At 43.2% G+C, this 17,492-nt stretch overlaps 1 protein-coding gene across 3 annotated transcripts in view; it reads left to right on the top strand.

The window, feature by feature from the left end:
* Positions 1-14,969, top strand: part of traf5 (Tnf receptor-associated factor 5) — a 17,518-nt gene extending 2,549 nt beyond the window's left edge. For all 3 annotated transcript variants that reach the window (XM_050043736.1, XM_050043735.1, XM_050043734.1), the window contains exons 2-11: positions 1,400-1,675; positions 1,890-1,953; positions 4,610-4,711; positions 5,080-5,244; positions 5,527-5,604; positions 6,090-6,164; positions 6,295-6,387; positions 8,594-8,734; positions 10,562-10,727; positions 12,652-14,969. In XM_050043736.1, coding sequence (XP_049899693.1) covers positions 1,404-1,675; positions 1,890-1,953; positions 4,610-4,711; positions 5,080-5,244; positions 5,527-5,604; positions 6,090-6,164; positions 6,295-6,387; positions 8,594-8,734; positions 10,562-10,727; positions 12,652-13,238 — 1,743 coding nt within the window. In that variant the 5' untranslated portion in view covers positions 1,400-1,403 and the 3' untranslated portion in view covers positions 13,239-14,969. The remainder of the gene's footprint in view (positions 1-1,399; positions 1,676-1,889; positions 1,954-4,609; positions 4,712-5,079; positions 5,245-5,526; positions 5,605-6,089; positions 6,165-6,294; positions 6,388-8,593; positions 8,735-10,561; positions 10,728-12,651) is intronic.
* Positions 14,970-17,492: the final 2,523 nt, after the last annotated feature.

Here is a 17,492-nt window from a genome sequence, read left to right as displayed (position 1 = left end):
AGCATCTGTGCGAGTGAGTTTATTCCCAGCGGAGCTTTAGTGTACCAGATATTGTCTGTGTGAGCTGCTGTCATCCTGGGCTTCAGATAAAGGGCATTTGCATCTGGTGGAAGTTTGTTTAAATACTTTTCCAGGGATGCAACGCAACTGCTGACCTAACTGACACTAACCGTCAGCTTTGATTTGATTGTTGACTGCAATCAGCTGTGAGGCGGAGTGATACACAGTGAAATAACCGTGATGTTGTACTCCAATATTGTCACGGTTTTACTGTCTCTCGACCAATCAGATTGCAGGGCCGGAACTAACTGTTGTATAATGTGCAGTATAACCTCCTTTCCTCTCACTGAGGGTCAGAGGTCGCTGGTCAACTGATGTAGTTTGGTTTCTGACGACTTCTCTGCTGACACTGTGTGCTGCGCCTCTAAAGCTGCTCTTTTGAGCTGTACTGTTCGCCATCACTGTAAATCATCTTCTTTATTAGGGGGCAGCTCAGTCCATAGGGACTTGGGTTGGGAACCAGAGGGTCGCCTGTTCAAGTCCCCGTCTGGACTAAATATGGAGTGTGGACTGGTGGCTGGCACTGCCGAGGCGCCCCTGAGCAAGGCACCAAACCCCCCAACCACCCAGGGCGCCTGAGCAAGGCAGCCCCCTCACTCTGACATCTCTCCACTTTGTGCATGTATAGGTCCTGTTTGTGCATGTGTGTGTCTTTCGGACCTGTGTGTTAATAACAAAAGAGTGAGATTAATAAAGTATCTAAATTAAAATTAAATCATTATTGACCACAAGTTCTCAGTCAGGTTGAGATCAGGTGAGCAGGCAGGCCAGTTCATGAGGCGATCGTCTCTAAAGCAGTCTTGGGAATAACGTGAGGCATGTGGCAGTGCATTGTCATGCATGTACACTCGCGTCTTCATCACTTTAGCTGATTGTCTTTTCAACCGTGGAAGGAAGTTTGTCTTGAGGAAAGTGAAGTAGCCCCGAGAATTCACTTTAACACCATCCTGAACCCGGAAAGGACCAACAAGTTCATCATCAACAGTGGCAGCCCTGAACGTAACACCACCACCAGTCGAGTTGCAAGCTTCTTGCTCTCTCCAGGTCGTTTTCCTGATTGTTTATTTTTAACTTTATTTTTTAAAAAAATTTTTGAACTTACTTTCTCTTTTTACTCATTGTTCGGGTCATTTCTTCTGTCGCAGCTCGTTGCCTTCCTCCCATGTTTTTAACAGAAATCAAGGGTTAACGTCACCACAGCTGCGCTTACTTTGAGCCATCAGTCAGATTTATCCATCATGTCGTAGGAGCAGCTCAGTAATAACATGAACATCATTTAAAAACCGTCAGTGAGTCTTTTAACTCACCTGTGTGATGTGTTCGCTGTGGCCTCCTGCAGACTGATGGCGACAGCAGACACAAAGCCGGGAGGAGCCGAGGAGTCCAGCTTGCAGTCTGAGGAGTCGGCCAGGAGGTCCGAGGAGTGGAGGCTGGGGTCTGGGGAGTCCAGGGTGAGCTCCTGGGAGTCGGAGCTGACCTCCATCCAGCACTCCCTGAAGTTTGTGTCGACGCTGAAGGAGGAGTTTGTTTGTCCCATCTGCAGAGGAGTCGTGCTCAACCCCCAGCAGAACTCCTGTGGACACATCTACTGCTTCCTCTGCCTCCAGCGCCTGCTGTACGAGCCGTAAACACAGTCCATCATATTCACCCCTTTATTTCAGCTCCAGTCTGCTCCACATGAGGAGATGAGAGCAGGTGCAGAGATGGTACACAGTAGGATGGTTTGTGGGCGTGTCGTGAACACACAGCGCTCCTGGTACTCGTGTTTGGAGTCTGTGAGCTGCGTCTGTGGTGTCTTGGTAACAACACCAGTCTGCTGTGTGTTTCAGGGAGAGCTCATCGCCGTCCAGTCCAGTCTGTCCAGTGGACGGAGCCGTGATTACACCAGCAGAGGTCAGAACCAAAGCTGCAGCTGCACACTCACACAGTATTTTAGTCACACTCAGGCCTGCAATGGGAAATATAATTTTTGTTTTGTGGGCCCCTCGTCCTCACCATATTTCCACATGTAGTTTTTTGAGGGGCTGAAAAAATGTCTCCCAATTAATGATTAGAGAAAAGTAAAATATCACTTCATCACACGATCAATTCATGACTGATAAAATACTGTTTAATCAAATATTGGTCAAAGTGTGTGCAGGACTGCAACAGTGTATATTTGCTCTTAACTGTCAGTTTTCCAGTCACACACAATTTATGTAATTGCAATACTGTTAAGACCGCAGTATGTGGAAATAATTTTGAAAAAAACAATGTTCTTTTTCCCTCGCCATAATTCAGAGCGTTATTTAACCCCCTTTCCAAAAAGATAGCACAACACGGTTGGTACCAATGGACGATTAATATGATACTCGTGTCTTCACTGTGTCAAGTATCAGTTCAAGCAGGACCCAAATGCAGACCAACAGCCACGTTGAATTTTCAACAAAAGGCGAGCTTTGATGCACCTGATGGAAAACATCTGGCACAGACAGGTAAATAAAATTCAAAATAAAAGCTGAACCGAAACTAAACTGAAAACAAACAGAACGGCAGGCAGGAAACGGAGCGGATAATGACACCAGGAACACGGGAATAAACACAGGAAGAACACAGACGAACAGACGAGGAACAAAGGGAAACACTCAGGTATATGTACACAGAAAACTAATCACGAGAATGAGACACAGCTGGAGGAGGAGGACACGGGCAGAAGGAGGGAAATGGGGATTGGCTGATAACGAGGGTGTGGAGGGGAACACTAGGGTGAAGCAGACAAGACTAATACAGAACAGGTGTGAAGGGAAGACTCTGGGAACAGGGAAGGACTTACGAGACAGGTGTGACAGAAAACAGGCGGGAAAACACACAAAGACAGGAAGTAAAACCAGACAGGACACATGAGGAGAGAATCTACAAAATAAAACAGGAAGCAGATTAAACATGACTGAATAACATGAAACAAGGAACACAAACAGAAACCTCCAAGACAAAGTCCAAAGGATCACGACACCCTGTAGCTTTAAAACTGAGCTGATACAGCAGGTTCTATGTGAGCTGTGTCCCGCACTGTTGCCCCTTGTTGGCTTTTTTTTGCCAATTCAGCATGTTGAATTGACGACAGCAACGGTGAGGGTGACAGCAGAGTCCGCTGGTGAATGACATCACTCTGATTGTCAGTTCAACATGAGAAGAGAAACAGAAGTGAGGAAAGTAAACAAAGAGCCAAAGTCCAGAAAGAGTGAGTCTCAAATCGCATACTTCCGTTAGTACACTACGTACACTACGCACTTCTTGCGTGATGCGCTAATTTCAACAGGGTAGTCTCAAATCATGAACTGCCGTTTTACACTTACTGGAAGTGATGACGGCTTGTTTTTGTAACTTCTTCTTTGTCTTCTTTTTAAACGGCAAATTGCAAACGGACAGTGGACCATTGTCACCGAACTTTGACCGCTATCACATAAACCAAACTTACGCCACAGGATCATCGCTTGTTAAAATGTGCTGATGAAGCTATGAGCAAGTCAGCCAGCTTGCGAATGCTAATGTTAGCTGGTAGGCTAACATTAGCACTCCCATTATTGTTGGCGGTACCAAATCACTACAGACCCAACAAACATTACTGACGGCTTCTATTCGACAACAGTTTTGGTACTTAGTGCAAGAAACACATAACTAACAGGCTCCTCGTTGTCTCCAGCCACCATGTCAAAAACTGAGAAGTTTGCTACGTCACAAAGATGGCGACCGTTGAGGCTGAGACGTGTCCGTCATTCAACACTCACCTTGTGGGCTGTTTTGAATGCATCTATGTGCACACTGCATTTTCCCGTATTACACAGTGTGAGCGCACTCAAAATATGACGTGTGTAGTAGAGAAGTGTGAGATCTGAGACACACTGCAAAACCAACTTGTTCCATGAGGTCAGATGATTTTTCTCTTTCGCAGAAACGTTTCCTGGTGGTTTGTGTTATTGTTCACTGGCGCACAGTAAATATGCTCTGATCTGGGATTGTGTGGTTTATGTGCTAACTGGCTAATTAGGGAAACTTCCTATTTCTGTCTTTGAATCACGACTACAGACGATCATGGTCTGCTGCTGTGGAGAGTTATTATCTCTCACGCAGGTGCAGAACGTACGAGCTGGTTGGCCGCCTGCCTTAGTCTTTGTGGTGCGTTCGTGTGTAACTTTCTGGCTGAGACATACAACGTCAGGCGACGCAGCAGGGGGCCTTCGTCGCCGCTAGTTCTCTAAAGTCCATATGGTGTGTCCGGGCCTTTAGAAACATGCTGGTTTTTTTCTTACAAGAAGAGTGTTGTGATTGGCTTGTACAAAACCTAACCATGACCACTTCACACAAACCCTAACCGCCTCCAACCTTGATACGTCAACATGATGAGCACCAGCCACTCAAAGCACAGTAGGGCGGGACCAAGCAAAACACTCTTGGGGAAAAACCCTGCACGTTAGAAACATCTTGTTGTGTGTCGAATACAAAGACGTGGTGACGTCTGATCATCATTCCTCCTGACGCTTAACTGTGGAAAAATGTTTCCTACCCGCAGGTTTTCCAGGACAACTGCTGCAAACGGGAAATCTCCAGTCTAGAAGTGTACTGCACCAACTCCCCAGCATGCACCTCTGTCGTCACATTACGCCACCTACAGGTAGACGAGAAGATTTGTTTGCTGTCACCACTAGTGCTGCAGCGTTTAAATACCAAATAACCATAAACAGCTCACTGTTTAATACTTTGTTGTAAACATATGAATGAACCCTTATTTAAACCTATGGGGAATGTGTGTAGGCTAATGCAGACAAACAGGCTGTGCTGCCGTCACTGTAAGGTACAAATATGTGTTGCAGCTTCAGACAGTTTTCGATTCTTAGTCTTAACAGAGCAGTAATTGGTGCAATAATTCAACTCCAGCGACACTCTGTGCAGTTATCGTGCAAGACTCACACACCTGATCAACACACGTTAAATCACCTCAGTGACGGTTCCTTTTATCTCCCATCACTCCGTCCTCTGCAGGAGCACCGCAGGTCGTGTCAGTACGAGCAGCTGCAGTGCTGCAATCCAGGCTGCAGGGCGGCGCTACAGAGGAGATACCTGCAGGAACACCTGACCAACACCTGTCCTCACCGCATGGAGCCCTGTCCACACTGCCGGCACCCGCAGAGACTCAGCCTCCTCCAGGTAAAGTCGTGTCCAGGTGGGTCTCACAGTCTGTTGCAGTTGTCCAGAACGGTCCTGAAACACGTGACGTCCCAGTCATGTGTCGGTGCAGCCGCCTCAGGACAGGCTGCCTGTTGGGTGCAAGAAACAAATTTGGATTCTGACACTTCATCGTGTCGATTTGTACCTGACACCAGAAATGAAACTGAAAAACACAGGACATGTAACCACCAGGTGTGATCACATGACCCTCAGCTGATGATGCTGATGCTGATGTGTTTGTGCTGACTCGGTGTTCTGTAGGATCATGTGCAGAGCTCCTGTCCAGAGGTGGAGGTGGACTGTCCCAACAGCTGCTCCCTGAAGGTCCCCAGACACAAGGTGAGCTCAGTCACATCACATCACATCACAGACCTGCAGATACAGTCATGAGACGAGTGAATGTGAGCCGGCTCTGCTCCACGCACGTCTGCCAGACTCAGCTCCGTCTCATTCTGGTGTAAACAGGCCTTCTGGATTTAGAAATCTCTTATAAGTCATGAACTCAGCTGCTGGCTTGATGTGAATCCACGTCATAGAAAACAGCTGGCTAAAGCTAACAGGGAGCTAACCAGCTGGCTGGAACACAACACACGCGTGTGCATGTTCGCGTGCACGAGACAAACAATCTGCTCTACTGCAGGTCACACGCTCCACAGGGTCCCTTTAATACGATGTATAATCAGCACGTTTGCCTCGTTACCGTTAGCAGCTGTGATTTCCATAGGTACGGATGCATATAGTCTCAACAGACCAATCAGAGTCGAGTATTCTGTCCAATTAAATGAACACATTAACATCTGTGTGAACGTCTGTGGTGTCTTCAGCTGACAGAACACAGAGAGTCGTGTCCTGAGCTCCTCGTCGACTGCTCCTACAAGAAGTTCGGCTGCTCTGTGCAGGTGAGTTCATGTCATGAATCCACGGTGTGACACAGACAGGTCACATGACCACAGCCGCAGGTGAGTTCATGTCATGAAGCCACGGTGTGACACAGACAGGTCACATGACCACAGCCACTGTGTGCTGCAGGACAAGAGAAGGAGAGTGAAGCTGCATGAGGACGCTGCTGTCAATCATCACATGCTGCTGGTCCTGAGGAGCAACACTCACCTGGAGCAACAGGTGAGTCAAACAAACGTACCTGAAAACAGCTGCAGACAGCGAGCGAAGCCTTTGATTAGCACGTTACATCACTGCTAGCTCATCTTTTTAGCACTCGTCTGTGACACTAAAAACATCTGCACACTGAGCTTTTCATATTTTTAAGCTGTGCTGAAGCGTAACGCTGCCACAATGATGCTCGACATGTTCTGTCATTATTACGACATAATAAACATGAGATGCACTGAATGTGAAACTCTCGGCCAATAGTTGACACCAATGTTTTGTTGTTGTTTATTTTGTTTTTGTTGTTATTTATTCCCCCTTTAGTGCCAGGGAAACAAAGAACACAACAACCTTTAATGAAACCTTTTGTCACATGAAAAGTATTTAAAATTAAAACGGCTTCATTTTTTTAAAAACCATAATTCTCTCTCCAATATTTATTTATTTATATCACTTTCAACAGCTGATTTATTCAAGTTTCTCACCAAAAACTACATTTTACAAGATGACATTGAACATATCATGAGACTGTTATAATTGACCTTCACCCAGTACTCATTTTTACCAAATACAGATTGAACGCATCATAATGTAACTTAAGGTAACCTCCCTCAGCGGTTAGATTCAGCCACCAGCTGCTAACAGATAACGCTAACTAGCTGCTAACACAAAACAGCTAGCAGTTAATATTAATTAGCTGCTAACGCCTGACAGCTACCAGTTAACGTTAACTAGCTGCTAACACAAAACAGCTAGCAGTTAACATTAATTAGTTGCTAACGCCTAACAGCTAGTAGTTAACGTTAAATAGCTGCTAACACCTAACAGCTAATATTAACTAGCTGCTAACACCAAACAGCTAATAACTAATGTTAACTAGCTGCTAACACCTGACAACTAATGTTAACTAGTTGCTAACATCTAAAAGCTAATGTTAACTAGTTGCTAACAGCTAACATTAACTAGCTGCTAACATCTAAAAGCTAATGTTAACTAACTGCTCACACCTTAAAGCTAACGTTAACTAGCTGCTAACACATAAAAACTAACAGCTAAATTAAATAGCTGCCAACACCCAACAGCTAACAGATAATGTTAACTAGTTGCTAACACCTAACAGATAACAGATAATGTTAACTAGTTGCTAACAACACCTAACAGATAACAGATAATGTTAACTAGTTGCTAACACCTAACAGATAACATTAACTAGTTGCTAACAGCTAATGTCAACTAGTTGCTAACACCTAACAGCTAACATTAACTAGCTTGCCTCCTGCTGATGTCATCACAGATTTGTTGTTCACAGTGTGACATCATCAGATAAACAACAGGCTGCATCCTCTGATTCAGATTCAGATTCAGATTCAGAATACTTTATTAGTCCCAAAAGGGCCATTCATTTCCACAGTCGGCCTGTCCATAGCAACAAGAACACCATGCAACAAACAGCCAACATCCACAATCAAGCATCATCACATCAGCAACAACAACAGCAGCAACCACAACCAGTGACAGCACAGCAGAGTGGGATGCAAAACCATTCACAGTTCACAATAATTCACAATAAAATAAATCACAGTTCCCTCTGCAAATGATGCGTCGACAGTGAGTTACAAACATCTGTTTGTCCCAGACGTGTTTCCTATTGTCCCCAGGGCAACAGGTGCCTTGGTAACGGCCCGCCTCCGTCATTCCAAACAGCGTCAAAGAAACATTTGATTTGTAACATGAAACAGTTTTATTCAGTGTTTACCGGTTTGAATGTAAGACATATATCTTTACACACTTACAGACTCAGCACAGTGAAGATATATATTTATTCTGAATATCTTGTACTGGTGTTAACGTCGTAGCATGATGCTCATTTTTGTTTCTGTTTTATTGGATTGTATTACTTATATTTACAAACTTCCATTTCATACCCTGATTCTTACTAATTATAATTCTGTATTCTTTACATCAGAGCGACCGCCATGAATCACAGTTTCCCCTCTGGGATCAATAAAGTATTTCTGATTCTGATTAAATCAGCTGCTCTGTTTGTTTCTGAGAGGAAGAGACTGAGGATCATTTAAAAACCTCCTGATCAACGAACACTGAACGGATTCTAACCAGGAGAGGTTTCAGCTGGACATTCAAATATGAACTTAAGAAATGATTGTAATTCCATGAAACAAACACAAGTGTGTTTACCTCAGACTGTGGTCTCCTCCGTCAGGTGGAGCTCCTCCAGGAGGAGGCGCTACTGAGGCAGGAGGAGGTCCAGACGGACGGTTTACTGCTCGCCGGGCTGCAGAAGAAAATCAGACCTCTGCTGCAACACAACAGCAGCCATGATCACCTGCTCTCTGCAGCTCAGGTTAATACACACTTTGATTCTTACTCGTCATCCTGCAGTCACATGTTCATTCATTCCTTCATCTGTACCTTCATGTGTTCATCATCCAGCTTCATGTATGAGTTACAGCATGAAACAGATGAAACTCATCATTTATTTCAAAAAGACTTTGACTGTCAGAGAGACGTCCTGTCACCACAGCAGCCGTGAGTCCAAAACTGTTGAGTGAATTTAAAGCATTTAAAATGTCTCAAATAGAAACGTGAACCTGACGTGTTTCCATCTCCTGGTTTGGAGCGAACAAACTTCACAAAGTGTAGATGTTGCCGATGTTGGCTTCACTTGACACGTGACTGTAGTCCTCCAGGAGAGTGAAGAAGAAGAAGAGGTTACAAACCGCAAACAAAACAAGTCGCCATCTACGAGACAAATGGACAAGTTTTAACTGATCTGTAATGTCAGTCAGTCACTTTCACGACATGTGTGATGTCATCAGGTTATTCTTGTCCTATTATTATTATTATTATTTTTATTTTTATTATCTCAGTCACTGTGTGTGTTCATGTTCCAGCTGAACTGTTACTGTAGTGACGTACAAACTGTCACCAAGTGGGCGGAGCTACATTTGAAGTACCACATGTAAACTGTGCAGGTCACTGAATCCTCCACAGGAAGTTCCTGCAAATGTTTCACAATAAAAGCCTTTTTAGAAAATGAAGGGATTCTCTTAGCTGAAATGATGAGGGGCTTTTCATTTGAAACAGAAACAGGAAGTGTTGAGTTTGATTAAACTGAAACCAGAGTGATAAATGGTGTGGTGTGTTTGAGATGCAGCTGGTAGCCTCTGCAGCTGTGCTGAGTAAAGGCCCAGACACTATCTGTGAGTTTGATTCCTTTATATCCTCCATTATGAAGAAAGAACATTCTTTGCTAGCTTGATGCTAATGGCAGTACTCAGCGGGCTGATAAAGTGCCTCTGCTGTTTCCTTTTTACTCTGTGTGCTAACGTCCCTACAGGAAATATCTCAAAGGCTGCTGTTGTCGCACAGTTTCCACGGCAACAGATCGCTCTGTGTTCCTATTGGTCAAAGTGACGGCTGTGACGGGAGAAGAAAATCAAACATGCTAGAATTTCGGTGGGGACGTCGTGTGGTGTCTCAGATGTGGCGTCGGTTGTCGTCTACTGTGACACACTACAGGAGATGGAACGATGGATTATGGCGGACGACACTCGTTGTCATTCACGATCTGAGCCAACACCATATGTCGCTGCGTGGGGCTGTAACCATATCATGTAGTGTGAACCAGGCATAATGTACTCCAAGACACCAACAGCGGAAACAGCTGATCAGTCATGTGACTTAAATGTTTGCAACATCAGAACTGATTCAGCAGAGCTGTTTCATCTCCTGTTTTTCATATCAATTCTTTTTCTTACAAAGTAAAGAAAACACTCAGGTCAGTGTAAACTTTTTTGTGTTGAGGAAGTTTGATCAACTTTTGTTGTTTCGATTCAACTTTTTACACGTAAAACTTCAAAATGAGCGTTAAATTCAGTTCCTGGAGAAAACGGCTGGCTCGGATCAACACGACATCACGCGGGAAACAAACCTAAACTGAGAGGTGTGTAAAGCTGTCAGACACCTGAGCATGTTGAATCTGCAATGAAACGTTTTCACATACCGGCTGTCACGTGTGGATTTACAGGGAAAACCTCGCTGAGTGTTTCATCACATCCTGAACATCACACAGAGAATAAGGATTTCCTGGAGGATCCTGCAGTCATAGCAGCGTCACTAAACCATGTTACCTGTCTGTCTGTCTGTCTGTCTGTCTGTCTGTGTTCAGAGGACGCTGAGCAGGCAGGAGGACGTCCTGTCCACTGTCCAGCTGGACGTCCAGCAGGCGTCTCTGGGACTCGGTCCTGGTCTGGAGGAGCTGGAGCAGCTGAGAAAGTCTCTGGATGCTGTGATCCTGGAAGTGTCTGCAGCCGAGGCCCTCAGAGAACACCTGGGTAACAGAAACACAGAATAATCTGCCGCCATGAAGCCGCTCGCGTCACTCACTGTTTGTTTTTAGGGCCGTGCCCAAAATCTGGAAGCTTTAAAGTTTCACTGGAAGACTCAGTCAACAGTCAAACACTGCGCAGCTTTTTGTCATTTTGTTTTATTAATTTAATGTTTTGTCTGAAGAACGAGTGAAAGCTGCTGCTCAGTGACGGCTGAGAGAGACGGCGAGAGTGTAGCTCAGCAACTTTTCACTTATAGAGATTACAGGAGGTCAACAGCACCCTGGCTTCCTCAGACATCTGACTTGACTTGAAGACAAGAGAACAGGAAGTGCTAACAAGCTAACAAGCTAATTCATTTATGGGTTTATGGGAGAAGTGAGGAAAGCAAATACAAACAAGTCGAGAGCACGTGAGTCAAAAAAAATCTTTATCAGGTCAAATTAATTCTTTATCTCTTGAGCTCGTTAGCAGAAACGGTTTGTAGTTGTTTGTGTTATTGTTTGTTAGCGCACAGTAAATATCAATTCAGTCAGTAAATGTTATTTATAAAGCCCAATATCACAAATGACAGTTTGACTCAGAGGCTTTTCAGCAGACGACATCCCTCTGTCCTTTGGACCCTCACAGCTGATCAGGAAAACAATGGTAGAAAGCTCAGGAAGAGCAACTGAGGAGGGATCCCTCTTCCAGGACGGACAGACGTGCAATAGATGTCGTACAGAACAGATCAGCATGATAAATATACAGTGATCCAGCCTCGAGGTAACAAAAGCGTGGACTAATTTTTCTGCATCTTTTTGGGACAGTAAAGGCTGAATATTGTTACTTAGATGAAAAACCGCAGTGCGTGAGGTTTTCTTACGGTAGTGCTCGAGGCTAGAGCAATGCCATCTAGAGAAACTATGTCATCAGATAAAGAGTCTCTGAGTTGTTTGTTTCCCTTTTTGAATGACGGTTACAGACGACTGCCACAACGCTGTTGGCTGTAGTCTTTGTGGTGTGTTCAAGAGCAACTTCTGCAGAGACACAGGCGACGTGAGGCAACGCAACACTCAGCTGTTGTCAGCCAGTTCTTTGATGACTGTACGTCTGGACTTTAACTCAGTGAATTAAGGTTTGTTTTATGGAATCTTAGAAATACAAATTAAGATGGTTTTGGTCAAGTTTGAATGAGGCGTGTAGATATACCGCCAATCGCTGTCCATTCTGTTTAAACCCTGAGGATCAGGACACACTGATGTTATTAGTCCCATACTCTCTGTACAATTCCAGCGGTGGCTGCATGGGATCGTCTCTGACTCATGTGATCCAAACATTTCTAATAACTCTGGAGCGCTGTAAAATCCAAAAGTCTAAATTCACTGAAAAAGCAGATGTAATCATTTCCAAAATTCACAACATGTTTTTATCTGACAAAATATTCTGCTTCAGTCCATATCTGGATTACAACATTTTCACTGTAGTCAAACAACAGTTAGCTCTCTTGCATGCGCTGGTATTAACAGGCCGGTCGAACAGCACCATAAATTACATTCATTCATTAAATAAGGTTGATTTAATCTAAAATATGTCACTCTTTTAATCCAGTGAATGAATGCGTCATACGGATTACTGTTAATTTATCATGTTGATCTGAATCACTTAAATCAAACTGAGGATTTCGTTCAAGGATTTAAAAAACAATTTCAGGGTGATGACGTTAAAAATGAAGACAAGACATTCGAGGCTTCATTTGAAAACCTGGACAGAAGCTTTGGTTGTAAATTTAAAAGAAGACCGTTTGAGTTAAAGCAGCAGTTTGGTGAAAACGGAAGATTGTATAAATTCGGTGTCTCCTATAGTAAGAAGACGCGGCATACAGTCCAGGATGCTTCCAGGTTTAGATTTTTGTATTTCACTGAATGCTGTCGTTGTTTTTTTCTCGCAGGAACTTTGGAAGAGAATCTAAAGCATCACTCGGGTCTGCTGGATCTCCACGCCGCTCAGCTCAGTCGCAACAAGCAGCACCTGCAGGAGCTCGAGGCAACTTCCTACGATGGCAAACTGATCTGGAAGATCGAGGACGTCAGGAAGAGGAGAGAAGCCGAGGTCAAAGGTCAGCCACCCTGCCTGAGCAGCGTGCCATTCCACACAGGGCGTTGCGGCTACAAAATGGCCGCCAAGGTCTATCTGAACGGAGACGGGGAGGGAAGAGGGACTCACCTGTCCCTTTATGTCGTCCTGATGCCGGGAGACTTTGACGCTCTGCTGCCGTGGCCTTTCAGACAGACCGTGTCTCTGTCTGTTCTGGATCAAAGCGGCGCTGCTAACCACCGGAGTCTCAGCTTCAGACCTGACCCAGCGTCCAAAAGCTTCCAGCGACCTGCCGCAGACTCCGTCAGCAACGTGGCTGTTGGATTTTCTTCCTTCATTCCCCTCGACAAGCTGGAAACTCCTCAGAACGCTTCGTACGTCAAAGAGGACACGTTGTTTGTCAAAGTGAAGGTGGACATGGCAGGTTTAGAGCAGCTGTAGGCCTCTGGCCTCTACGTCAGTGGTTCCCAACTGGTCCAATCACGGCGTCCAGATTTCTCCTCAATCATCAGTTCAAGGTCCACACAGTTGAACACATTCAGCGTCATACTTTCATTTGGCCATGTCATCGAGCTAGTTTTCTGTCTCTGTCCAGTAGCTGTCCGTCAGTCATTCACTCTACAGCAGGGAACGGCGCTTCTGGGCGATACGGACAAAAATTCATATCTCAGTATTTTCAGGCTGAATGTCGATACACGATATATATCTTGGTGTCTTCTACGTAATGGGGCTGCATGTTCAGCTGCAAGTCGCAAATTGATCCTCGGCTCATGTCCCCTGTTATTTTTGCTGCGGCAGGTGGAGAAGTTTACCTGTTGGAGGTGAGCTGTTTGTCTGCAGCTCTTCATCATCTCACTGTGGCTGTTTCTGATTTTACTCTTCCTCCCTGCTGTATTATTAGACTTGTCTTTATTGAAGGATGCTGCTGAGATGATCCCTGGTGAGGGAGAGAAGCGGGGCAGGACGCAGGCCGTGACACTGAGATTATAAAGTCATATATTTGTGTGACATTTGTTGAAACTGTGATTTTTGGTCAAACCTCATGGCTTCACTGGATCAACATCACACCACAGAGCCAGCGGTAACGATAATACGATTAATAATCCTTTCTTTCTCTTATTAGGGTTAGGGTTAGGTATGGACACACAGTATATTACCTACAGTAGATGTCAGTCGACACGCCCCCAGTTTGGAGAAGCAAGCTGAAGTCCAACATGGAAGCTAAACAATGTGCTGTTGTGGGCGGGGTCGGCAACAAAACGGATTTTAGTCACCAAAGAAAAGTAACACATAAAAAATGCCTCAGTTTACGTGTGCATTATATTGAGAGTATTTTCAGCACTTCACGTTCCCCACATTCAGCCTGTTTTGACAGGTGACCCGTTAAAAACTTAGTTCCCACCTCTGCTCTCATCAAAGCCAGACTCCACTGAGAAAAACAGTGATTTACCATCACTGAGCAGAGGAGCTGCAGGTCTGCTGCCGCCTCCATCAGTTAGATTGTGTTACTCTGTGACTTTGGTGGATCTAAAGCCCTGTAACAACCAAACACGTTACCCCTCAGACATGGTACCTAGACCCTCGGTCCGTTCAGCCTTTCCAATTTGGACCAGATTATGTCATGCGTTTTGTTGCCGACCCCGCCCACAGCAGGACATTTCTTATGTTCCATGTCAGATTCCCGCCTGCTGCTCCAAACTGGAGACGTGCCGACTGACATGTTCAGTGGGAAACACGCTGTCTATGGATAAGTACCCCAAACAGCTTCACCTTAAAAAATCTTAAAAAACAAGATTGTTTTATTGGTTTATAAGACACCACATGGGCGTGCACCAGACGACCTCTCAGAAACGCTTCTACTCTTTTAGCTGAACTACAAAAACATCTGGCGACGCTGCTTTCAGCCACGACGCTCCGATCTGCTCCAGCTGCCTCTGCACCAGCTGAAAATATTAGACAAGATTTTTAAACTGAGAAAAAAAATCATCTATTTATTCAGACTTATGTTTTATAATTTATCATACTTAATGCCATCATTATGATTTTACTTTTCAATTTTTATCAGAATGTTAATGTTGATCCCTGTGATTTATTTTATTTTATTCAATTAACATTCTTCAGTCAGTCGCCTGTTGTGCATTGATTTGTTTGGAAGGTACTGTATAAATAAAGTTTGATTGACTGATGACACAGTGACTCTGGGATAAACATTTCCTGATTAGGGTCCGCTGCCTGGACACTATTGTATTCCTAGGAATTCTTTCTTTCTTTCTTCCGAGGAAGTCATACTTCCCAAGGGCGAAAACTCACCAAACTTTACAGAAATGTCCGGCCCCATGCCAGATTTACTTAATTCCAAGGACATGTCAATATTCCTCCTGGGGGGGGGGGGGCACAATAAGCGTTTAAATTTAAAAATCTTTAAAAATACCTACAAAATCAACAGTACATGCTACAGTTTTGAAACTTTCACCAAACTGTAGCCCCAATACTGCTGAAACTTTAGTCCACTTAAACTCATTACAAATTATGAAGTCCATCACTCAGTTTTTTTCAAAAACTGTAAAACTTATAAAACCTATCTCCTCCCACAATTTTTGCTCAATTGACACCAAACTTACTACAGAGCATCTTCAGACCGTCCTCCACAAAACTTGTTTCTCGGATTTTTGATTTATCAAAAATTAAGCCTACAGTGCATCAAAATGTTTGACTGTAAACAGTACTGTAAACATATACTATCAAATTCTTGCTAAATACATTTTCAATATTCCTGAAAAAAAATTAGAATATTTTCTAGTCATGGTTGATGAAGTTTGGTAAATATCAGAATTTTATCTCAAAAACTGAATTTTTGAGAATATTTTGAATTCTGCTCTCATGGGAACAACTGGAGTCAATGTAAGAGTGGCAGTTTTAAACATCAGATTTTCTCTTATGAAGCAAAACACTTAGAGTTAAAAACAAATCACCATGCTGTCAAGATGCAATTTATGTATTATCAGATTTTTGTTCAGGTAACAGAATTTCTGACATTTTGACCATTTTTGAAATCTGCCTTGACAACAGCTGCCCGGACAGTGACTCCCTGAGTCGACAAATGAAGCTACACAGCAGGTCTCACTTCCAGCCAATTAGCTCAGTGAGTTAGGAGCTGGTTCTTGGTGTTAGGGGTTGTGGGTTCGAGACCCAGCAAAGATGATGATGATGACAGATCAAAATGTCAGATGTCCTCAACATGAAACACAAGACAATTGTCCTGATGGTGGCATCACAGCAAGCCTCTAAATTAAATAAAAATAAATAGCTTGGACCGGACCATGGGCGAAAGCTAACCAAATTTTGCACAAAGGTCCAGTCTCATGCCAGATTACCTCAGCTGTAAACCCAAGCCAATAGTCCTGATGGTGGCGCTACAGCAAGCATCTAAAGTTCAAAACATTGAAAATTCATAACAAATCAACCTGCTAGAACTTCACACTTTCATCAAACTGTAGCCCCAATACTAAAGAAACTTTTGTACATTTAAACCTATTAAAAATTATGAAGTCCATCACTCTGTTTTTTTAAAAATTGTAAAACTTATAAAAACCTATCTCCTCCCACAATTTTTGCCTACAGTGCATGAAAATGTTTGACTGTGAACACTACTGTAAACATATACCTGCAAATTAACAAATAAATCTTCAATGTTCATGAAAAAAATGAACATTTTTTAGAGTCATGGTAGATGATGTTTGACAAATATCAGAATTTTACCTAAAAAATGAATTTTTGAGAACATTTTGAATTCTGCTCTCATGTGAATAATTGCAGTCAATGCAAGAAGCATTTTTAAACATCAGTTATTCACTTATGGAGCAAATCAATCATTGTTAAAAAAAATTACCAACATCTCCATGCTGTCTAAATGCAATATGTGTATTTTCAGATTTTTTTCCTAATAACTGAATTTTTTATTACTTTGTGTTTGTTTTGTGGTGATGTAATTTCAGTCCAAACATAGGTGGCGGTAATGTGCTTTAATGCTGATTGACACCCTCCATTTAAACTGAAGAAGGAGAATCACTTCAAGCTGATCCAGCTGAGAGTAGGAGACAGAGAAACCACAGAGAGAAAAAAAAATATATAAAATCACAGCAAAACAAAGATTAAATCAAGAGAGCAGTATTTCAAACTGGTAAGGATCAGATGTGTCTGTTGGCTGGTTACAATAACCTCATATTTAAAGGAGAATTGTTATTTATAATTCAACATGTTTAAAGTCCAGGTAATGTTTTGAAATATTAAAAATAACTTAAAATGACCACAAATGCAAACACTTAATGAGACAGAGCAAATTCATTTCAAGCCCCTTTGATTGATTCAGAACAGAGTGTGTTTTTCGACCTCAAACTAAAGCAGAGCAGAGAGTACCTAATTAGAGTGATAACACCTGTGCAACACACAGTGCCTGTATCATTTTCTGTCCTCTGAGGGTAAAATGAGTAGGCTACATGCAATATGTTCTTAGTTTTAAATGAAATATTAACAAATTAAATAGGTTTGCGAAACATGCAAACTGTCTCTTGAAATGGTTTATGTGCCTCGCTCTCTGTGTATTTAGCTTTCTAAACGGTAATTTTAAAGATGGTGTTCTATTATGTCATGTGCTCATCTGTACTTCTTTTTTTAAGTGTAGCTAGGGATGAATTT

Source organism: Epinephelus moara, chromosome 5, assembly GCF_006386435.1.
Source record: "Epinephelus moara isolate mb chromosome 5, YSFRI_EMoa_1.0, whole genome shotgun sequence".
Taxonomy (NCBI): domain Eukaryota; kingdom Metazoa; phylum Chordata; class Actinopteri; order Perciformes; family Serranidae; genus Epinephelus; species Epinephelus moara.
The sequence above is the reverse complement of the archived record's forward strand: the minus strand, read 5'-3'. Positions and strand labels throughout refer to the sequence as shown.